Source organism: Mandrillus leucophaeus, unplaced genomic scaffold (genome assembly GCF_000951045.1).
Source record: "Mandrillus leucophaeus isolate KB7577 unplaced genomic scaffold, Mleu.le_1.0 Scaffold1165, whole genome shotgun sequence".
NCBI lineage: Eukaryota > Metazoa > Chordata > Mammalia > Primates > Cercopithecidae > Mandrillus > Mandrillus leucophaeus.
In genome coordinates, this window is record NW_012099932.1 from 315,804 (window position 1) to 340,137 (window position 24,334).

Consider the following 24,334-nt stretch of genomic DNA (forward strand, 5'->3'; position numbering starts at 1 on the left):
TCTGGTGTTGAGTGGAACTTGCCTAGAATGAAATTTTGAGAAATGCTCATTTATAGATAGTGTTGTAGTGATAGGTAAGTTCTTCCTCCATCCAGAGTTCCACTGTACCTTTGGAATGACAGTGATGTACAATGATGTCTTTCTTTCCACTCTGTCTCAATCAGTAAGAACTGGATATTACTTTAATTTAGCCACTGTTTTGTTCTAAAAAGTAAACATTGTAAAAATGAACCTGAAAGGAGTCTTAGGGAGTCTGATCTCACCATATTCATATAGTGTGGCAGGTATTTAAAGAGGGGAGGCATCACTAAAGCTATTTATAAACCTGAACTTTTCAAAGTTTTCATAAAGTTTGAACAATTTAAATATCCATACTGCTTCTAGGTATTCAATAAATAAAATTGCATATGTTGTGCTTTCCATAAATTAAAATGCTCAAATGCATCTCAAACCAAGATGGTATTTCCACATCATGCCTATTTAAAAACAAATATAATAAATACTATTCCTGGTCATAAAACCAGGTAAACTCCCCTACCCCGTTCAGAAGGCAGCAATATCTAGTTTCCCTACACCTATTAATGAGTGCTTTTCTGTTAAAAATCAGAATATGGAAAAAAAGTCAATTTTTTCCCTTACGCACCACTGAGAAACAAGCCTAATCCTCTAAATGTTTTTTAAAAATTTCCTTGCAGTGTTACTTCTAGACAACTGAGTGGGTGGAGAAAGAAAAGTGATAAGGAAAGCGTTTTCATCTTGTACATCTTCCTTCAGCCCCTGAAATTCTCGTCTGACATTTTGTGACATGTATAGTGGTGTCAGCATCTCTTCAAATATAGCTTCCTTCACGTTGGACCCTCTCAAGTTGGCTTCTTGAAGATGATCACACCCAGACAGATCACAGTTCTCTAAATCAGTTCCTGAGGTAGCTGCTCTCAGGTTAATTCCTGTCATCTGACTTCCTTCCATATCCACACCTATCAGATTAGCACCTTCTAAATTGGCTTTAAGACCAGAAGGATCCTCAAAATTACAGTTTCAGAGATGTTCCCTCTTCATTAGAACAGAGCATCTTGACTTCCTGGAGATTTGCACAGTCAAGCACTGATCCGGAGAGATCAGCTCATTCAAGATTTGCACAGCAAAGATTTGCATGTGCAAGACTGCAGCAGCATAAATTGACCATTTTGAGGTTAATGTATCGAAGGTCCCAACGAGAAAGATCAGAACCACTGAAGTTCAAACTCTGGCATCGCAGTTCTGACTTGGTTGGAGTTGCTAGCAGAAATCGGACAAATTCCTTTTGGGATATTGGTGAATGATCCTCCGGTGGTTGAGAATTCTTTATTGCCACTTCTAGGTGTTCAATCAATGAGTCAATACCAAAAAATCTTGCTTCTTCTAACACACCCAATAAATTAATGCCATCATTTACAATGAGCTGTCCATGATGCAGGTAGTTCAAAATGGGTTCAAAGTACTCAGGACTTCGGTCAATTAAGAAAGCTCCTCTATGATCTTGCTTATTTCCCCAGACACCTCTGTCCTTAAGCATGTGGGCCAGCATACTGTCAGGTTCTTTATTCACTAAAGTGCTCCATGTAGTTGTAAAGTACTGCCCTCCTACATTTAATGTTAGCCAGTCTGTGTGGAATCCTAACAATCCTTCCAGAGGCTTAGAATCTGTCTGAAGATCAATAAATGGCTCTTCTTCTCACACAAATAAAACATCATCATCCCTGATCAAAGCAATATCATCAGTCAGTCCACCTTTCTCATTATACACACTGCTGTCTTTTATGCTGAGTTTACTGCTAGCCACAGAAAGCAAATCAGATAAAGTTCCATATATAGCAACCACCTTTCCGTTCTTGGGGCTGCCGCTCAGGAACAGGGTCACCCGCCTCATTTCGCTGCCCCGCTGGGTCCTGACTGAGCCACCACCCTCCTACCTGGTCGTCCTCCCACCTTTTTCTCCTCCCGCCTTTCCCTTCCCTCCACCCACTCGGATTCACCTCCCTTTGCCACCTTCCTGCCCTTGGGGATGCACCACACACACACACACACACACTCTGTCCCACACCCAGGGCTTGACCAGTCATCCTACTACTACAGCTTTTAAATATTTCTTACATATTAGCAAACGTAAATTTAAATTTGGTAGGGTGTTTTCCAACTTTTTTTTCTTTTTTTAAAAATGATTTTGACTATTCTAATTTCTTTACTTTTTCATGTAAATTTTAGAATCACCCTGTCTATATCTACAAATAATCTTGTTAGAATTATTTTGTGGATACATTCTTTTTGTACATATTTATGGGGTACATGTGATATTATATGTAGAGAATATGTAATCAAGTTTAAATATTTGAGGTATCCATCACCTTGAACATTTATTGTTTCTATGTGTTGGGAAGATTTCTAGTTTTCCCGTCTAGCTGTTTTAGAATACATGAGACATTGTCATTAATTGTAGTCACCCTACTGTGCTGTCAAACATGAGAGCTTATTCTTTCTAACTGTGTGTTTGAACCTATCAACTGACTTCTCTTTATCTTCTGCCCTCCCCTACACTTCTTAGACACTGGTAACTATCATTCTAGTCTCTCTGCTTCCACAAGATCACCCTGTTGGAATTTTCTTTGGAATTATTTTGAGTCTAAAGATCAATTTGGAGAATTGAAGTTTTCACTGTTTTGAGGTTTCTGATTTATCAGCACAGTATATCTCCCCACTTATTTAGGCCTTCTGTTTCTTTCACATACATTTTATAGTATATCAACATAGGGATCCTGATTATATTAGATTTATACCTAAGCATTTTGTTTTTTTGAGTTATTACAAATAGACTGTTTAAAATAGTTTTTGGTTTCTAACTGTTCATTGGTAGTGCATAGAAATTTTATTGCCTTTTTTGAAAATTTTTTTTAATAGATTCCATGGGATTTTCTACATAAATGGTCATTGTGTCTTGGAATGAATGTTTTACAATCTGAATGCCTTTTATTTTTTTTTCCAGCCTTATTGTACTTACTAGGACTTCCAGATTGACGTTGAATGTGAATGTGGTGGGTTAGGTATCTTTGCTTAAAACCTGACTTTTAGAGACAATATTTGATCTTTTACCATTAAATATGTTATTAAACTGTAGGTTTTTTGTATGTACCTATTATGGACTGAATGTTTGTATCCCTCAAAAATTTATATATTGAAGCCATCACCTGCAATGTTATAGTATTAGGAGGTGGGGGCCTTTGGGAGATAATTAGTTTAGGTGAGGTCATGAGGGTGGATTCTCTATGATGCGATTAGTGCCCTTCAGAGCCTCCACTCTCCTGACCGTATGAAGATACAGGAGAAGGTGGCCCATCTGCAAGCCGGGAAGAGATCCCTCACCAACTTCCAGAATTATGAGAAATAAATATATGGTGGTTAAGCCACCCAGTCTGTGGTCTTTTGTTATAGCAACCCTAGCTGACTAAGACAATATGCTTTATCAAGTTGAGTAAGTTCTTTTCTATCACTGATTGACTGAGAGTTTTTATCATGAATGGATGTTGAGTTTTGTCGAATGCCTTTTCTGAGTTTTTTATCTTATTCTGTTAATGTGGTTAATTACATTGATTTTGATTGTTAAACCAGACTTGTATTCTTGGAACAAAGCTTTCTTGGTTGCAATGTACTATTCCTTTTACATACTAGTTTAATATTTTTTCAAAGATCTTAGCTTTGATGTTGATGAGGGATGTTGTTTTGTAGCTTTCTTATGTCATATTCTACTTGATTTTGGTATCAGAGTAATTCTAACTTCGTAAAATGAATTTGGAAGTGTACTGTTCAATTCTCTTTTGGGGAAACTTGTGAAAAAGTGGTGTTATGTCTTCCTTAAATGTTTGGTAGCGTTTGCCAGTATAGCCAACTGGGCTGGGGTTTTCTTTTCTGTTTTTGAAAGCTTTTAACTATGAATTCAGTATATTTAGTGGATATAGGACTATTCGAACTATTCCTTCCTCTAAGTTATCGAATTTATGTGCATAAGATTATTATAATAGTAATATTTCTTTGGGGTCAGTAGTGATATATCTCCTAATTTTCCCTGAATTGGTTGGTAATTTGTGTCTTCTCTCTTTCCTTTTCTTGTTCTGGCTAAAAGTTTATCAACTTTATTGATTTATTTCCTTCTACTTGCCTTCTTTTTCTAGTATTTTAAGATGGATGCTTTAATTATTAATTTGAGACTTTTCTTATTTTCTAATAGAAATGCTCTAAGCATTTCTTTCACTGTGTCCTACAACGTTGAGATGTTATATTTTCATTTTTATTCAGTTCACTTGGGATTACCTTTTTGACCCATGGGTTATTAGTGTGATGTTTAAATATACAAGTATTTGAGACTTTTCTTATTGGCTTCTAATTTAATTCTCTTATGATCTAGAAACATACTTAAAAAAAATTAAAAACAACAAAAAATTTCTGGCCTCAAGTGACCCTCCCACCTTGGCAGCCTCTCAAAGTACTGAGATTATAGGCATGAGCCATCACACCCAGCCCTTGGAAACATATTTTGAATAATTTTAGTTTTTGAAATATCTGATGAAGTGTGTTTTGTGACTTAGAATATGATTTTAGTGCATGTTTTGTGTGCACTTGCAAAGAATGTGTACTCACTTGTCAACACTTAGTGCTGCTGCCTAGTCAAAGTTACTGTCGATCTTTGCATGCCTCATATTAACATCTTCCCAGTTGGACCTATAGATTCTTTTTTGTTTTTTTTCTTTTTCAACAGGCTTTCCTTCACTGAGCAGCCCTATAGATTCTTTTTGTTTGTTTGTTTGTTTAAACAGGCCTTCACTGAGCAGCCAGAATATTTTTTTTAAAAAGCATTTAGTTTCTAGCCTGTGCAGCATAGCAGAAACCACATCTCTACAACAAATAAAAAATCAGCTGGGTGTAGTGGTGCTTGCCTTGTAGTCCCAGCTACTTGGGAGGCTGAGGTGGGTGGATCTCTTGAATTCAGGAGGTTGAGGCTGCAGTGAGCTGTGGTGGTCGCACCACTGCACTTGAGCCTTAGCAACAGAGTGAGACTCTCATCTGTAAACAAACAAACACCCCCCCCTAAAAAAACTTAATAAAATTATTTATTTTGGTATAATTTTAAACTTACAGAATAGCTGTAAGTTAAAAGGGGTATAAAGCTTCTTTATACTTCTTTTTCAGGTTTACCAATTGCTAACATTTTGTCTCATTGCTTTATTTTCACCTTACCCCTTCCTTCCTTTTCCCTCCTCCATTCCTCACTCGACTAATACAGACTAACCCACCTTCCTATCCCGCCTGTATATACACTCTCATATATATATGTACATGCATATACATATAAATCACATATATATGTGTTTAATTTTCAGCTTTTGAAAGTAAGTTGTAAAGGTCATGCTCTTTTACTCCTAAATTCTTCAGTGAGGTTTTCCTAATAACATTACATTTTCATACATAATCATAATTTTCTTTTTTAAGAGACAGGGTCTTGCTTTGATGCCCAGGCTGGATTAGAATCCCTGGGCTCAAGCAATCCTTCTGCCTCAGCCTCCCTAGTAGCTGGGACTACCAGGCACAAGTTACCATGCCTGGTGGATAGCCATGAATTTAACACTGATAAAATACTATTATCTAAATCACATTCCATATTCATGCTTCACTGATTATCTCAACAGTCTCTCTAATGATTTTTTCACCAGTTCCAGGCTCTGATCAAGATCACACATTGTGTATAATCATCGTATCTGTTGTCTCCTTTAATTGGTAATGGCTTCTCTGCATTATTTGGTCTTTATTTTTCCTTGACGTTTTATGAGGACTGCAGGTCAGTGATTTGATAAAATGTAGAATTTGATTTTACCTCATAGTTTGAATCAGGTTATGCACTTTTAGAAGGACTGTGACAGAAATAATATTGTGTCTTCATTTCTTCGTCATATCAGGAAGTATGTGATGTCAGTTTCAGTTTGTCCTTGCGTTGGTGATGTTCACCTAGATCACTTGTTTAAGGTGGTGTCTACCAGGTTTTTCCACTATAAAGTTACTGTGTTCTCATTGCAATTATTAAGTAATTTGCAGGGAGATGTTGAGACTTTGTAAATAATCATTTTCAAACTTTCCTCTTCGGTTTTAGCATCTATTGATTCTTTCCTGAATCAGTTATTACTGATTGCAAAATGCTGATCTTTTAACTCTATCATTCATTTTATGTTTATCAGTAGCATTCCACTAAAAGGAAGAGCTTTCTTTGTATATTTATTATATTAGTATACACTCAATGGTTCTTGTCTTAGTCAATGGTTTATAATTAGTTACTATCATTATTTATCTTGATGCCCTAACTGTTGCAGATTTAGCCAGCAGAAGGCTCTTCAACATGTGCTTTATCCTTTTAACATGTGTCCATCATCTTTGTAGTACTTTCTTTTTTTTTTTTTAAATACAACAAAATATTCCAAGTTCATCTTGCTCCTTTCCTATCCCATCTCTGTAATCAATAATTTTTGCAAGAAGTCCTGGTTCCATTTAGGGGGAGGTGATTGTTAGAGACCAGGATCTCTGTGTTAGTTTTGCTGGAGTATATTACTTCTAGACATTCTTAACATACAGAACTAGAGAATAACTAACACATATATACATATATAACAATTTAATCTACCTAGTAAAAAGTCATGAGTTCACATTGCTACCCCTAATTTCTATTTAACATCAGAGAGTTCGTTCTAGTCTTCCCCCTTTTCGCTTTTGTAACTATCTTCTCCAACAGGGCTAACCCTTACTCTAATTATCCCCAACACATTTCCTTCTTGGCTTAGTTCTTCATTATATTGGAGGCAGTTTCCGAATTGCTAATGTATACCATTGCAAAAAAGAAACAAAAGTATTAATTAGAATTCAATATTTATTTACAGTTCTTTTGGTCTTAGACTGAGAATATGTACTAGGTTCCTAGGGCTATTTTAACTAATTACTACAAACTTTGTGTCTTAAAACAACAGAAATATATTCTTTTACTATTACAGAGGCCAGAAGGCTGAAATCAAGGTGTTGGCAAGATCAGGGTCTTTCCAATGGCTGTAGGCAAGAATGACCTTTCTTGCCCATTTCAGCTTCTGATGACTTGGGGTATTCCTTGGCTTGTATAACTCCGTTCTCTGCCTCTGTCTTTACATAGCCTTCTCTTTGTGTCTTCTCTTCTCTTTTTTAAATTTTATTTTAATTTTTTTTTCTTGAGACAGGGTCTCATTGTGTTGCCCAGATTGGTGTGTAGTGGTGTGATCTCGGCTCACTGCAGTCTCCATCTCCTGGGCTCAAGCCATCCTCCACCTCAGCCTCCCAAATAACTGGGACTACAGGCACCTGCCACCACACCTGGCTAATTTTTGTATTTTTTGTAGAGATGGGATTTAGCCATGTTGCCTAGGCTGGTCTCTAACTGAGCTCAAGTGATCTGCCTGCCTTGGCCTCCCAAAGTGTTGAGATTACAGGTGTGAGCCACCATGCCCAGTCGTCTTCTATCTCTTATAAGGACATTTAGATTTATCTCTGTCTTCTGTCTCTTATAAGGACATTGGATTTAGAGCCTGCACAGGATCACATCTAGATTTTTTTGTTTCTGTTTTTGATACAGGGTCTTGCTGTCTTGCTCATGCCGAAGTGCAGTGGTGTGATAATGGCTCACTGCAGCCTCAACCTCTTGGGCCCAAGAGAACCTCCCCTCTCAGCCTTTCGAGTAGCTGTGACAGCCTTTCGAGTAGCTGTGACTACCATTGTGTGCCACCATGCCTGGATAATTTTTTTTCTTTTTTTTTTTGTAGAGATGGGGTTTTGCCATGTTGCCCAGGCTGGTCTCGAACTCCTGAGCTCAAGCAATCTGCCTATCTTGGCCTCCCAAAGAGCTGGGATTACTGGCATGAGGCACCGCAACCAGCCGAGATTCTTAATTATATCTGCAAATACCCTTTCCCAAAATAAGGTCATGTTTACATATTCTTGGGATTAGAATATGGACATATCTTTTTGGGAGCCATCAACCCACTTATAGGGTAGATAGTTTTCTGGGGTATTACCTTCTGTTTATTCTTTCAGTATATGTGTTACTCATTTTAAATGTAAGGTTGATTTGTTCCTGTTTATATTCAGTTTTTGGTTGTCCCATCCTTATTTTTTTGTGTGAATATGTAAAATGCTTACACTGTTCCAAAGTCAAAAAATGAATAAAGAACCACAAACTATGATGTCTATTATTAAGGAAACGCACAGATACTAAGGTAAAGAACAATCTCATGGGTCATGTTTACCTACATAGAGGACCAGGGAATACTTATTTGAGCAAGTGGCATGTAAACTGAGATTGAAATAATGAGAAGGAGCCAGTCATGGGAAAGTGGAAAAAAGAGCTTTCCAGCATATGGGAAAGCATATAAGAAGGGCCTGATATGGAGCAGAGCTGAGCGTATTGGAGGAACTGAAAGGAAGGAAGTGGCTGGTACGTGTTGGTCATGAGGGAACACAAAATAAGTGAAGTTGCAAGGAATGTGGAGCCAGAAAATAAAATTCGTTGTGGACTGTGTATATTAGAGTTCCCTAGAGGGACAGAACTAATGGAATATACATATAGGGAAGTTTATCAAGTATTAACTGGCATGATTGCAAAGTCCCACAATAGGCCATCTGCATGCTGAGGAGCAAGGAAGCTAGTCTGTGTGCTAAAGCTGAAGAACTTGGAGTCTGATGTTCGGGGGCAGGAAGCATCCAGCATGGGAGAAAGATGTAGGCCCGGAGGCTAGGCCAGTCTCTCTTTTCACATTTTTTTGCCTGCTTATATTCTAGCCATGCTGGCAGCTGATTAGATTGTGCCCACCCAGATTAAGGGTGGGTCTGCCTTTCCCAGCCCACTGACTCACATGTTAATCTCTGTTGGCAACACCCCCACAGACACACTGAGGATCAATACTTTGTATCCTTCAATCCAATCAAGTTGACACTCAGTATTAACCATCACACTCTGTAAAAGGTTATAAAGCCAGCAAAAGGTTATATGCAGTGAAGTGGCATTTTAATTTAATTAAATTGATCAGTTTATTTATTTTGAGATGGTGTCTGACTGACACTGTCACCTAGGCTGGAGTGCACTGGTGCAGTTATAGCTCACTGTAACCTCCAACTCCTGGGTTCGAGTGATCCTCCCACTTTAGTCCCCTAATAACTGGAACTATAGATGTCTACCCTACACTCAGCTAAGTTTTTATTTTTATTTTTTGTTGAGACAGGATCTCACTCTGTTGCCCAGGCTGATCTCAAACTGCGGACCTTAAGTGATTGTTCTGCCTCAGCCTCTCAAAGTGCTGGGATTATAGTTATGAGCCACTGTGCCGACATTATGGCATATTTAGAACTATATATATATACACACACACACATGCACACACACACATATATATGTATTTTATTTCCATTAACTTTTATTTTAAGTTCTAGCGTACATGTGCAGGATATGCAGGTTTGTTATATAGGTGAATGTGTGCCATGGTGATTTGCTGCACAGATCAACCCGTCACCTAGGTATTAACCCCAGCATCCATTAGCTGTTCTTCCTGATATTCTCCCTCCCTCCACCCTGCGCCCCCGAGAGGCCCCAGTTCATGTTGTTCCTCTGACAATGTGTCCATGTGTTCTCATCTTCTCATCGTTCAGCTCCCACTTAAAAGTGAGAGCATGCAGTGTTTGGTGTTCTGTTCCTGCATTAGAACTATATTTTTAAAGGATTATGCTGATTGCTATGTAGAGCACATGAGGTAAAATGAAAGCAGAGGTGAGCGCAGTGGCTCACTCCTATAATCCCAGCACTTTGGAAGGCGAGGTGAGCAGATCACTTGATCCCAGGAGTTCAAAACCAGCCTGGGCAACATGGTGAGACCCCCTCTCTACAAAAAATGCAAAAATTAGCCAGGCATGGTGGCTCATTGCTGTAATCCCAGTCACTTGGGAGGCTGAGACAGGAGGATCACTTCAGCTCAGGAGGCCAAGGCTACAGTAAGCTGTGCACACACCACTGCACCCCAGCCTGGGTGACAGAGTGAGACCCTGTCTCAAGAAAACAAAAAAAAAAAAAAGGAAAAAGCAGAGAGATTAATAACAAACCTGTTACAGTACATATTAACTGATGTAGAAGCATGAGAGAATGTTGTGAGAGAATAAGTGATAGTGACGAAAAAGAGAAAAGTGAATAGATTTTAGAAAGTGAATAGAAATAGAATGTATTTTGGATAGAATTGACAGGAATAGCTGGTGAATTGAATCTGTGTAGATAGAAGGTTTTAGGGCTATGGTTATGGGAATATTTAAGAACAACTTCCACGTTTTTAGCTTGAGCTACTAGGAAAGAAACTGATAGAAAATAAAGTGAGCAGAAAGAATCAAGATTTTCCCTTGTACCTATTGTGTTCCAGATGCCTATGATATACAGATAGAAATGTCAAGTAGATAGTTGGATGTGCAAGCGTTGAGTTCAGGGGTGGAAAATGAGATCTCAGACTTGCCATCTAGTCCTTCCAGGTATTGGTTCAATTCATGCCTCTAACATGGCTAAGAGTCTCCACCTCCCCTCATTTGTATTCTGTAAACATGAACAGAATGGCAGGCCTTGGCCAGATACTGTTTGAGGCATTGTAGACAACTTTGGCTGAAGATGATCTCCAGGCCCATGTATCTTTCCAGAGAGTTACTGTTATTTTTCTTGTAAGTCATTTAAATGTGTCCATTTTACTTCTTTAATCATAGTTTTATTTTGAGCTGTGTCAGAGTAAGAGATACTGCAGTTATTATACTAAAAAGGACCAGGCTCTTTTCTGTCCCACGTAAATCTGACTTGCTGTATGAGACCACTCTAGCTGAGTTTGCTGCCTAAGAGGGAAGTAGGCATTTGTGTGTATGTGTGTGTTTATGTTTGCTATGTACTCTAGTTGATTTGGTGTATATGTCAGTTTATATATACCAGCATCACATTGTTTTAATTATAGTATTTTTATATTCTCTATACTTAGCGGGGCTAATTTTCCCCAATCACTTAAAATATATTCTTCCTTTTCTCACATACATATTTTTACAGAGGCATTGTAGAATCAAGGTTGTTGACACATTTTTAGGAAATACGGATTTCCCTCCCAATTTCTTGCCTTCACCTTGCTTATTTGTAAATGCTTTCTATTTTTGATTGTCTTCCACTGAAGAAAGGAGTTATGATCTTTGAAGAAGACCTGTCTTTCTTATTATGGCTTTACCTTTCCTTTTTTTTTCCCCCTAAGGAAAGGATGTCATTTTCCTCTCCATTTCCCACCTTATTAAGCACCTGTTACATACAAGCACTGAGTTAATTCCTGAGGTGGGCACGGGGTGGTACACAAAGAGCTAAAGCAAAATAAACAAAGCATGTTATGAGAGAAAATTGGGATAAAATAATATAGGTTTATAATTAAAATGGTACACTTTTGGGGGAACTAAAAATTTTTACATTTAAAAATGACATGTCAGTTTCTAGTCAGTTTATTTTTTACCTTTTTAAAACATCTTTTTTTTCCCCTTTGTCTTTATTTTTAAGGGTCATACAGCAATGCTTCATACTGGCTCATGGCATCCCAAAATAAAGGGAGAATTTATGACTTGCTCAAATGATGCGTGAGTATTGTTGATAATTCATCTAATACATTCATATCTTTAGATATTTAACATTTGTATTGTTACAATCTTGGCGGTAAAGTAGTAAGTGGAATATTAGGAATTCTGACTTTATATATTCTTTTTTTTAGAGGGAGTCTTGCTCTGTTGCCCAGGCTGGAGTGCAGTGGTACAGTCTTGGCTCACTGCAACCTCCACCTCCTGGGTTCAAGTGATTCTCCTGCCTCAGCCTCTCAAGTAGCTGAGATTACAGGTGCCCACCGCCACACCTGGCTAATTTTTGTATTTTAGTAGAGATGGGGTTTCACCATATTGGTCAGATTGGTCTCGAACTGACCTCAAATGATCCGCCTGCCTCAGCCTCCCAAAGTGCTGAGATTACAGGCATGAACCACTGTGCCCAGCCTGTATATCCTTGTTCTTTACTTTGATTTTATCTGATAGTGTAGTAGTTGATTAAACAAAAATGGACACTGTGAAAGTGAGAGTGGTATAAATTTCTGTAGAGTTTTTTAAGATTGGATCAGATTGATGCTATTAAGTGGACTCAAAGGGCTTTGAAGTTGTGACTAATTATTTTTATAATAAAGACTTATTTCCATCTGAGTCTAATAGCTAACATAAGCTTATTGGCTCAGATTGATTTTGAAAGGAATAATCAAGGAAATTGATTAAATTTGGTGTAATTTCAGTTCATAATACCAGCATCACATTGAAGCAAATTAATGAAATTTTCTCGGTTATTAAATATTATTTTTTTTTGAGATGGAGTTTTGTTCTTGTTGCTTAGGCTGGAGTGCAATGGCGTGATCTCAGCTCACTGCAACCTCCATCTCCTAGGTTCAAATGATTCTCCTACCTCAGCCTCCCAAGTAGCTGGAATTACAGGCGTGCGCCACCACACCAGGCTAATTCTGTATTTTTAGTAGAGATGGGGTTTCACCATGTTGGCCAGGCTGGTCTCAAACTCCTGACCTCAGGTGATCTGCCTGCCTCGGCCTCCCAAAGTGCTGGGATTATAGGCGTGAGCTACGACACCAGACCCTAAAATTTTTTTATTTTAATTTTTGTGAGTACACAGTAGGTATATGTATTTATGGGGTATGTGAGATATTTTGATACAGCCATGCAATGCATAATAATCACATCATGTAAAATGGGTATCCGTCTTCTCAAGCATTTATCCTTTGTGTTACGAACAATCCAATTAAACTCTTTTAGTTATTTTGTTTTGTTATGTTATGTTATGTTATGTTATGTTATGTTATGTTATGTTATGTTATGTTATTTTTTTGAGACAGAGTTTCACTCTTGTCGCCCTGGCTAGAGTGCCACGATCTTGGCTCACTGCAACCTCCACCTCCTGGGTTCAAGTGATTCTCCTGCCTTAGCTTCCTAAGTAGCTGGGATTACAGGTGCTTGCCACCATGCCCAGCTAATTTTTATATTTTTACTAGAGATGGAGTTTTACCATGTTGTGCAGGCTGGTCACAAACTCCTGAACTCAGGTGATCCGCCCACTTTCGCCTCCCAAAGTGCTGGGATTACAGACATGAGCCACTGTGCCTGGCCTCTTTTAGTTATTTTAAAATGTACAGTTATATTATTGTTGACTATAGTCACTCTGTTGTGCTATCAAATATTAGGCCATATTCATGATATATATATATATGTGTATATATTTTCTTTCTTTTTTTTTTTTTTTTTACCCATTAACCATCCTTACCTCATTCCCATACCTTGCCACCCTCTTCAGCCTCTGGTAACCATCCTTCTTCTCTCTATGTTCATGAGTTCCATTGTTTTGATTTTTGGATCTCACAAATAAGTGAGAACATGCAATGGTTGTCTGCATGTCTGGCTTATTTCATTTAACGTAATGATCTCCAGCTCCATTAATGTTGTTGTAAGTTACTGGATCTCATTCTTTTTTCATGGCTGAATAGTACTCCACTGCATGTATGTACCACATTTTCTTTATCCGTTCATCTGTTGATGGACGCTTAGTTTGCTTCCGAATTTTGGCTATTGCAAACAGTGCTGCAACCAACATAGGAGCACACATATCGTTTTGATGTACTGATTTCCTTTGTTTTGGATATATACCCTGCAGTGGGTTCGCTAAGTCATATGGTAGCTCTGTTTTTAGGTTTTTGAGGAAACTCCAAACTGTTCATAATGGTTTTACTAATTCACATTTTCACCAACAGTGTATGAGGGTTCCCTTTTTCTCAACATCCTTGCCAGTGATTAAATGGTTAAGATTCTTTTGCATTTATATCTGCTTATCCATGACTCAAGAATATTATAGGGAATATTTGAGCAACTTTCCCCTGTATTGTTACATTGTATGATTCATTATTGTATTAAAAGTAGTTCACAAGAATGCACGTTGTATGATTACAGAGAAAATTGCAATAAAAAATCTTGTAAGTTAAAAAAATATAAGTGGTATTATTTAGGTGAATCATTAATTAAAAAAGAACTTTTTTATTTTTAGGTTTTGTTTTTCATCTTTCAACTTTCTGATACTTAAATTTGCCTTAATATTCACAGTTGCTGTTCATATTCTTTATGTTTTCTGAAATATATCTTTGGAAGACAGATGACATAATTTTACTTTCATAGAGGAATCAAAAAAATTAACTTGATCTAAAAGAAATGGAAATTTGTCAATCTATACAAATAAGAATGTGACTAAAATAAAATAAATACATTTGATTAAAATTTCTGGTAAATCAGATTATGTAGTGTTAATTTCTTTTCCTACCTTAGTCTTTTTAGCTGCATAATTACCTTTCCAAATAGTTAAGGTATGTTTGTTTAAAGTTACGTTTCTTATTTCAGCGTTAGGGAATGAACTTCATCAGCAATCTAAATTAATAATATAGCATGACTAGGTAAGGTTTATTCTAGGATATAAGGATATTTTACCACCAGGATATTTCAATGTACTTCATTACTGAACAAATGAAAGGTGAAAATCATGTGATTCATTTGATAAAATTTAGTCTTTCCCAGTAAAAGTTCTAAGTAAAATACAGATAGGAAGAAATTACCTAAATCTGATAAAAGTGGACATTTGATAAAATTTAGTCTTTCCTGGTAAAAGTTCTAAGTAAAATGCAGATAGGAAGAAATCACCCAAATCTGATAAAAATTAGTGACTAAAATTTAAAGTAAATATTGTATTAAATATTGAAGTACTGAAGCTACTTGCATTTAAATAGGAAACAAGACAGCGATGCCCACAACTACTTAGAGACTTATGCAGCAGAGACTTTATATAGTGTCTTAAGATAAGAAAATGAATAATTGATATTAATGTTAGAAGAAAACAAATACACTACAGGACCACAGAGGACTTGGGCTATTCTGGTTAAAACTTAAGTTGAATAGAGCAGTTGGGAAAAAAACATTGTTCTCAAAACTATTAATGGATCAGTATGAATGGTGGGCTCTCATAGTTGACAATGTTTTAACTTTTATGAGCACTCCAGTAGCCTTTCCCAAATTGATTTCCAGGCTGTGTAAATCAGAAGTCTGACAAAAGGCATTCTGTGGTCAAATAATTTGAGAAGCTTTGAATCTTATATTTCAAGACCAGTGATACGCAACAAACATTAAAAATAAGTTTTTAAAATTTTTAATTTCAGTAAGTTTTTGGGGAACAGGTAGTATTTGGTTACATGAATAAGTTCTTCAGTGATTATTTCTAGGATTTTGGTGCACCCATCATCTGACCAGTTTACAGTATACCCAATGGGTAGTCTTCTCGCTACTCGCCACCCTTTCCCCCAAGTCCTCAAAGTCCAGTGTGTCATTCTTATGCCTTTATGTTCTCGTTGCTTAGCTCCCACATGTGAGTGAGAACATATAATGTTTGGTTTTCCATTCCTGAGTTACTTCACTTAGAATAATAGTCTGCAATTCCATCCAGGTTGCTACGAATGCAATTATTTTGTTCCTTTTTGCGGCTGAGTAGTATTCCATGGTGTATGTATGTGTGTGTGTGTGTATATATGTGTGTGTATAGGTGTATATATATACACACATACACACACACACATATATATACCTATACACACACACACCCCACCACATGTTCTTTATCCACTCGTTGATTGATGGGCATTTGGGCTGGCTCCATGTTTTTGCAATTTCAAATTGTGACCCTATAAACCTGCGTGTTCAAGTGTCTTTTTTGTATAATGACTTCTTTTCCTCTGGGTAGACACCTAGCAGTGGGATTGCTGGATCAAACGGTAGATCTACTTTTAGTTCTTTAAGTAATCTTCACACTTTGGTTGTGCTAGTTTACATTCTCACCAGCAGTGTGAAGATTGTAAGCGTTGCATTTTCACTGCATCCCTGCCAACATCTATTATTTTTTGATTTTTTTTTATTATGGCCGTTATTGCAGGAGTGAGGTGGTATCGCATTGTGGTTTTGATTTGCATTTCCCTGATCATTAGTGATGTTGAGCATTTTTCCATATGCTTTTTGGCCATTTGTGTATCTTCTTTTAAGAATTGTCTATTCTGGCCGGGCGTGTTGGCTCACGGCTGTAATCCCAGCATTTTGGGAGGCTGAGACGGGCGGATCGTGAGGTCACGAGATTGAGACCATCCTACCTAACACGGTGAAATGCTGTCTCTACAAAAAATACAAAAAACTAGCCAGGCATGGTGGCACGTGCCTATAGTCCCAACTACCTGTGAGGCTGAGGTAGGAGAATCGCTTGAACCTAGGAGGCAGAGGTTGCAGTGAGCCAAGATGATGCCACTGCACTCCAGCCTAGGTGACAGAGCAAGACTCTGTCTCAAAAAAAAAAAAAAAAAAAAGAATTGTCTATTAATGTTCCTAGTCTACTTTTTGATGGATTTTTTTTTTCTTGCTGATGTATTTGACTTCCTTGTAGATTCTAGATATTAGTCCTTTGTCGGATGCCTAGATGATAAAGATTTTCTCCCACTCTGTGGGTTGTCTGTTAACTTTGCTGATTATTTCTTTTGCTGTGCAGAAGGTTTTTAAGTTTAATTAAGTCCCAATTATTTATCTTCGTTTCTGTTGCATTTGCTTTTGGGTTCTTGGTCATGAAGTCTTTGCCTAAGCCAGTGTCTAGAAGGGTTTTTTTTTTTTTATGTTCTAGACTCTTTACGGTTTCAGGTCTTAGATTTAAGTATTTGATCCATTTTGAGTTGATTTTTGTGTAAGATGTGAGACGAGGGTCCAGTTTCATTCTTCCACATGTGGCTTGCCAATTATCCCAGCACCATTTATTGAATAGGGTGTCTTTTCCCCACTTACGTTTTTGTTTGCTTTGTCAAAGATCAGTTGGCTGTAAGTATTTGATTTTATTTCTGGGTTCTGTATTCTGTTCCACAATCTGTGTGCCAATTTTTATACCAGTACCACACTGTTTTGGTGACTATAGTCTTATAGTATACTTTGAAGTCAGATAATGTGACGCCTCCAGATTTATTCTTTTTGCTTAGTCTTGCTTTGGCTATGTGGGCTCTTTTTTGGTTCCTTATGAATTTTAGGGTTGTTTTTTCTAGTTCTGTGAAGAATGAGGTGGTCTTTTGATAAGAATTGAGTTGAATTTATAGATTGCTTTTGGCAGTATGGTCATTTGTACAATATTGATTCTATGCATCCGTGAGCCTGGAATGTGTTTCAATTTGTGTCATCTGCGATTTTTTTCAGTAGTGTTTTGTAATTTTCCTTGTAGAGGTCTTTCATGTCCTTGGTTAGGTAAATCCCTAAGTATTTTATTTTATTTTATTTTTTTGGCAGCTATTGTGCAAGTGGTTGAGTTCTTGATTTGATTCTGAGTGTGGTTGCTATTGGTGTATAGCAGAGCTACTGATGTGTGTACATTAATTTTGTATCCTGAAACTTCGCCGAATTCATTTACCAGTTCTAGGAGCTTTTTGGATGAGTCTTTAGGGTTTTCTAGGTATATGATGATATCATCAGCAAACAGTGACAGTTTGACTTCCTCCTTACGAATTTGGATGCCCTTGATTTCTTTCTCTTGTCTGATTGCTCTGGTTAGGACTTCCAGTACTATGTTGAACAGAAGTGGGGAAAGTGGGAATCCTTGTCTTGTTTCAATTCTTGGAGGAATGCTTTCAACTTTTCCCCATTAATTATAATGTTAGCTGTGGGATTGTCATAGATGGCTTTTTTTATGTTAATGTATGTCCCTTCTATGCCAGTTTTTCTGAGGGTTTTAATCATAAAAGGATGCTGTGTTTTGTCAAATGCTTTTTCTGCATCTCTTCAGACGATCATGTGATTTTTGTTTTAAATTCTGTTTATGTGATGTATCACATTTATTGACTTGCGGATGTTAAACCATCCCTGGTATGAAACCCACTTGATCATGGTGGATTATCTTTTTGATATGCTGTTGAGTTCAGTTCACTAGTATTTTGTTTAGGATTTTTGCATCTCAGGGATATTGGTCTGTAGTTTTCTTTTTTTGTTATGTCCTTCCCTGTTTTGGGTATTAGGGTGATACTGGCTTCATAGAATAATTTAGGGAAGATTCCCTCTTTCTCTAACCTGTAGAACAGTGTCAATGGTATTGGTACCAGTTCTTTGAATGTCTGATAGAATTTAGCTGTGAATTCTTCTGTCCTAGACTTTTTTCCATTGGCATTTTTTTTTTTTATTAGCACCTCAGTCTTGCTGCTTATTATTGGTCCGTTCAGAATTTTTTTATCTTTAATCTGGGAGCTTTGTATATTTCGAGGAATTTATCCATCTCCTCTAGGTTTTCTAGTTCATGTGCATAAAGATGTTCATAGTAACCTTGAATAATCTTTTGTGTTTTTGTGGTATCAGTAGTAATATCTCCCGTTTTATTTCTAATTGTGCTTATTTGGATTTTCTCTCTTCCTTGTTAATCTTGCTAATGGTCTGTCAATTTTATTTATCTTTTCAAAAAACTAGCTTTTTGTTTCATTTATCTTTTGTATTTTTTTTTTTTTTTAAATTTCAGTTTCATTGAGTTATGCTCTGATCTTCGTTATTTCTTCTGCTGGGTTTGAATTGTTCTTATTTCTCTAATTCCATGAGGCATGACCTGAGATTGTCTGTTTGTACTCTTTCAGACTTTTTGATGTAGGCATTTAATGCTATGAACTTTCCTCTTAGCACTGCTTTTGCTGTATCCCAGAGGTTTTGATAGGTTGTGTCACCATTGTTCAGTTCAAAGAAATTTTGAGTTTTCATCTTGATTTCGTTGTTGACCCAGGGATCATTCAGGAGTAGGTTATTCATTTTCATGTATTTGCATGGTTTTCAGGTTCCTTTTGGAATTGATTCCCAATTTTATTCCACTGTGGTTTGAGAGAGTACTAGATATAATTTCGATTTTCTTAAATTTGTTGAGACTTGTTTTGTGGCATATCATGTGGTCTGTCTTGGAGAATGTTCCATGTACTGACGAATAGAATATATTCTGCATTTGTTGGGTAGAATGTTCTGTAAGTACCTAAATCCATTTCTTGTATAGTTTAAGTTCATTATTTCTTTGTTGCCTTTCTGCCTTGATGACTAGTGCTGTCAGTGGAGTATTGAAGTCCTCCACTATTATTGTGTTGCCATCTATCTCATTTCTTAGGCCTAGTAGAATTGTTTTATAAATTTGGGAGCTCCAGTGTTAGACGTATATGTATATTTAGAATTGTGATTTTTCCCTGTTGGATTAGTCTTTTTATCATTATATAATGTCCTTCTTTGTCTTTTTAAGCTGCTGTTGCTTTAAAGTTTTTTTTTTTTGGTCTGATATAAGAATAGTTACTCTTGCTTGCTGTTGGCATCCATTTCCATGGAATGCCTTTTTACCCCTTTACCTTAAATTTATGTTGAGTCCTTACGTGTTAGGTGAGTCTCCTGAAGACAGCAGAAACTTGGTTGTTGAATTCTTATCCATTCTGCCATTCTGTACGTTTAAGTGGAGCAGTTAGGCCATTTACATTCAATGTTATTATTGAGATGTGAGGTACTGTTCTATTCATCATGCTGTTTGTTGCATGAATACCTTTTTTTTTTTTTCCATTGTGCTATTTGTTATACAGGTCCTGTGAGATTTATGCTTTAAGGAGGCTCTATTTTGGTGTGTTCTGAGGATTTGTGTCAAGATTTAGAGCTCTTTTTAGCAGTTCTTGCAGTGTTGGCCTGAGAGTGGCAAATTCTCTCAGCATTTTTTTATATAGAAAAGATTGTACCTTTCCTTCATTTATGAAGCTTAGTTTCACTGGATACAAAATTCATAGCTGAAAATTGTTTTGTTTGAGGAGGCTAAAAATAGGACCCTAGTTTCTCCAAGCTCGAGGGATTTCTGCTGAGAAATCTGCTCTTAATCCAATAGGTTTTCCTTTATAGGCTATGTGGTGCTTTTGCCTCACAACTCTGAATATTCTTTTTATTGTCTTGACTTTTGATAACCTGATGACTGTGTGCCTAAGTAATGATCTTTTTGTGATGAATTTCCCAGGTGTTCTTTGAGCTTCTTGTTTTTGGATATCTAGATCTCTAGCAAGGCCAGGGAAGTTCTCCTTAATTATTGCCTCAAATATGTTTTCCAGAGTTTTAGTTTTCTCTTCTTCCTTAGGAACACCAATTTTTTTTAGGTTTGTTAACATAATCCCAGACTTCTTGGGGCTCTGTTCATTTTAAAAAATTCTTTCTCCTTTGTCCTTGACGAACTGGGTTAATTCAAAAGCCTTGTCTTCGAGCTCTGAAGTTCTTTCTTCTGCTTGTTCAATTCTGTTGCTGAAACTTTCCAGTGCATTTTGCATTTCTTTTTTTTTTTTCTTTTTTTGAGACGGAGTCTTGCTCTGTCGCCCAGGCTGGAGTGCAGTGGCCGAATCTCAGCTCACTGCAAGCTCCACCTCCCGAGTTTAGGCCATTCTCCTGCCTCAGGCTCCCGAGTAGCTGGGACTACAGGCGCCCGCCACCTCGCCCGGCTAGTTTTCTCTATTTTTTTAGTAGAGACAGGATTTCACCGGGTTAGCCAGGATGGTCTCGATCTCCTGACCTCGTGATCTGCCCGTCTCGGCCTCCCAAAGTGCTGGGATTACAGGCTTGAGCCACTGCGCCCGGCTGCATTTTGCATTTCTCTAAGTGTATCCTTGACTTCTAGAAGTTGTGATTGGTTTTTGCTTATGCTATTTCACTGAAGAATTTTCTTTTCCTATCCTGTATCATGTTTTTGATTTCTTTAAGTTGAAATTCACCTTTCTCTGGTGATTCCGTGATTCGCTTAATAATCGACCTTCTAAATTCTTTTTCTGGCAATTCAGAGATTTCATTTTCATTTAGATCTGTTGCTGGTGAGCTGGTATGATCTTTTGGGGGTGTTGAAGACCCTTGTTTTGTCATATTACCAGAATTGTTTTTCTGGTTCCTTCTCATTTGGGTAAATTATGTCAGAGGGAAGATCTGGGATTCGAGGGTGGCTGTTCAGATTCTTGTGTCCCATGGGTTGTGCCCTTGATGTATTGTTCTCCCCCTTCCCCTAGGAATGAGGCTCCCTGAGAGCTGAACTGAAGTGACTGTTTTTGTTCTTCTGAGTCTAGCCGTCCAGTGGAGCTACTGAGCCTCAGGCTGGTACTGGGGTGTGTCCGCAAAGAGTCCTGTGATGTGATTCATCTTCAGGTCTTGCAGCCCTGGATATCTGCACCTGAACCGGTAGAGGTAGCAGGGGAGTAAAGTGGACTCTGTGAGCATCGTTGGTTGTGTTTTTGTTTAGTGTACTGATTTTGTGTTGGTTGGCTTCCAGCCAGGAGGTTGCTTTCAAGAGTTCATCAGCTGTGGTCCTATAGAGAGGATGTGGACTTGCCCTAGGGCTGGGCACAGTGGCTTATTCTTGTAATCCCAGGACTTTGGGACTCTGAGATGGGCATATCACTTGAGGTCAGGAGTTCAACACTAGCCTGACCAACATGGTGAATCCCTGCCTCTACTTAAAACAACAACAGTGACAACCACAACCACCACCACCGCCGCCGCCGCCGCCGCCGCCGCCGCCCCCACCTTATTGTAGGGATACCTGGTTAAGTACAGGTTTTTCGGGCAGTGGGCAGGGCCATAGAGCTTTCAAGAGATTATGACCTTTGTCTTTGGTTTCCTGGGCGAGTAGAGAAAGACCAGCAGGTGGGAGAAGGGATAGGTGTGTCTGTGCTCAGCCTCTCCTTGGGCATGGGGCTTCTTGTGGCTGCTGTGGGGGATGGGGTTGTAGTTCCTAGTCCAGTGGAGTTATATTCCCAGGGAGATTATGGCTGCCTCTGTTGAGTTATACAGGTCACCAGGGAAGTGGGCGTAAGCTTGCAATCACAGACTTCTCTCCACTCCCACTCAGTCCCCAGTCCTAAGGGCCAGTCTCATTCCTGCCGTGCGCCCTCAACTGCATCGAGTCTATTTCCAGGCAGCTGGTGACCAGGGCTGAGAACTTGCCCCAGACCACGAACCTCCCTGTTGAGAAAGCAGGCAGACTCACAGTTTTTTGGCATCTCAGGGAGCCTGCAGTGGTAATCCAGTTACCTCAAAGGGTCTGTGGATTCTCTGGTCTGCAGCTTTCCTGGTATGTTCCTGTGGAAGTTCTTGGTGCTGCTATCCAGGGCTGCAGGACCTGAAGATGAATCATATCACAGGACTCTTTGCGGACGCACCGAGTACCAGCCTGAAGTTCTGCGCAGTACTGTTCATGAACACTGTTGATGATGTGAGTCTCTACACACTGCTCTGCCTCTCTGAGCTGGAGCTGCAAGCTAGTCCTGCCTCCTATTCGCCATCTTAAAGATCCATTTTTAAAAGGTTTTGAATAGGGTATAAGGAAACCTATTTAACTGTATTAATCCTCTAAACAACAGTTTAAAGTTCCACAGGTGTGACATCTTTTACTGGGTATAAAATGTAGTTTATCCCATTCCGTTTTTTTTAAAATTTTTATTATTATTATACTTTAAGTTCTAGGGTACATGTGCACAATGTGCAGGTTTGTTACATATGTATACATGTGCCATGTTGGTGTGCTGCACCCATTAACTCATCATTTACATTAGGTATATCTCCTAATGCTATGCCTCCCTCCTCCTCCCACCCCACAACAGGCCCTGGTGTGTGATGTTCCCCTTCCTGTGTCCAAGTGTTCTCATTATTCAATTCCCACCTATGAGTGAGAACATGTGGTATTTGGTTTTCTGTCCTTGGGATAGTTTCCTGAGAATGATAGTTTCCAGCTGCATCCATGTCCCTACAAAGGACATGAACTCATCCTTTTTTATGGCTGCATAGTATTCCATGGTGTATATGTGCCACATTTTCTTAATCCAGTCTGTCATTGATGGACATTTGGGTTGGTTCCAAGTCTTTGCTGTTGTGAAGAGTGCCATAATAAACATACTTCTCAAAAGAAGACATTTATGCAGCCAACAGACACATGAAAAAATGCTCATCATCACTTGCCATCAGAGAAATGCAAATCAAAACCACAATGAGATACCACCTCACACCAGTTAGAATAGTGATCATTAAAATGTCAGGAAACAGCAGGTGCTGGAGAGGATGTGGAGAAATAGGAACACTTTTACACTGTTGGTGGGACTGTAAACTAGTTCAACCATTGTGGAAAACAGTGTGGCGATTCCTCAAGGATCTAGAACTAGAAATACCATTTGACCCAGCCATCCCATTACTGGATATATACCCAAAGGATTATTAATCATGCTGCTATAAAGACACATGCACACATATGTTTATTGCAGCACTACCTCATTCCTTTAAAAGATAATTCTTTAGTTCCCTGTCCAAATCATTGACTTAGTAGTATATTGTATCTTTGAAAATGCATATCAGTTTTTACCCCCCATACTGTACAAATCAGGCTTTTTTTTTTTTTGAGACAAAGTCTGTCTCTGTCACCCAGGCTGGAGTGCAGAGGCACAGTCTGGACTCTCTGCAACCTCCGCCTCCCAGATTCAAGCGATTCTCCTGCCTCAGCCTCCTGAGTAGCTGGGATTACAGGCGCCCACCACCATGCCTGGCTAATTTTTGTATTTTTAGTAGAGTCTAGGCTGCTCTCGAACTCCTGACCTCAGGTGATCTGCCTGTCTCAGCCTCCCAAAGTGCTGGGATTACAGGCATGAGCCATTGCGCCTGGCCACAAGTCAGGCTTTCTTCAGCCATAGTTCTGTGTGAGGATCAGGGATCTTTAATTGTAGACTCCCATTATATATATTCTTTACAATTATTTAGAGAAATCTACCAGTAATAAATTCAGATGGTTTGCTGTTTGATTGATTTTTTTTTCTCTACTCAGAGGGTAGTAATTAGTTATAAGTTAAGCTGTGGAATATCAGCCCAGTTGCCTGTTTCACTCAGCAGATACTGTGTGCTCACTATGTGATCTAAGTTTCTGCCTTCATAGGGCTTATATTCTAGTGTAGATGAGTGCTGGGAGATAGATAAAGTACAGCTAGTAATAAATAAGATTGTTTCTCTAGTAGTAAGTGTTAAGAGTAAAGTTAAAGCAAAAGGATAAAGAATAGGAGAGAGGGGTCTACTGCATGTAGAGGAGTCAGAGAAAACCTCCCAGGAATTG

The 24,334-nt window shown here is 38.3% G+C and overlaps 1 protein-coding gene across 1 annotated transcript in view; it reads left to right on the forward strand.

Annotated features, from left to right (window-relative positions):
* The window catches only part of LOC105553366 (WD repeat-containing protein 70), a 332,864-nt gene that overhangs the window by 129,381 nt on the left and 179,149 nt on the right, over window positions 1-24,334 (forward strand). The window contains exon 9 of the mRNA XM_011999421.1: window positions 11,639-11,715. Within this exon, the coding sequence (XP_011854811.1) occupies window positions 11,639-11,715 (77 nt within the window). The remainder of the gene's footprint in view (window positions 1-11,638; window positions 11,716-24,334) is intronic.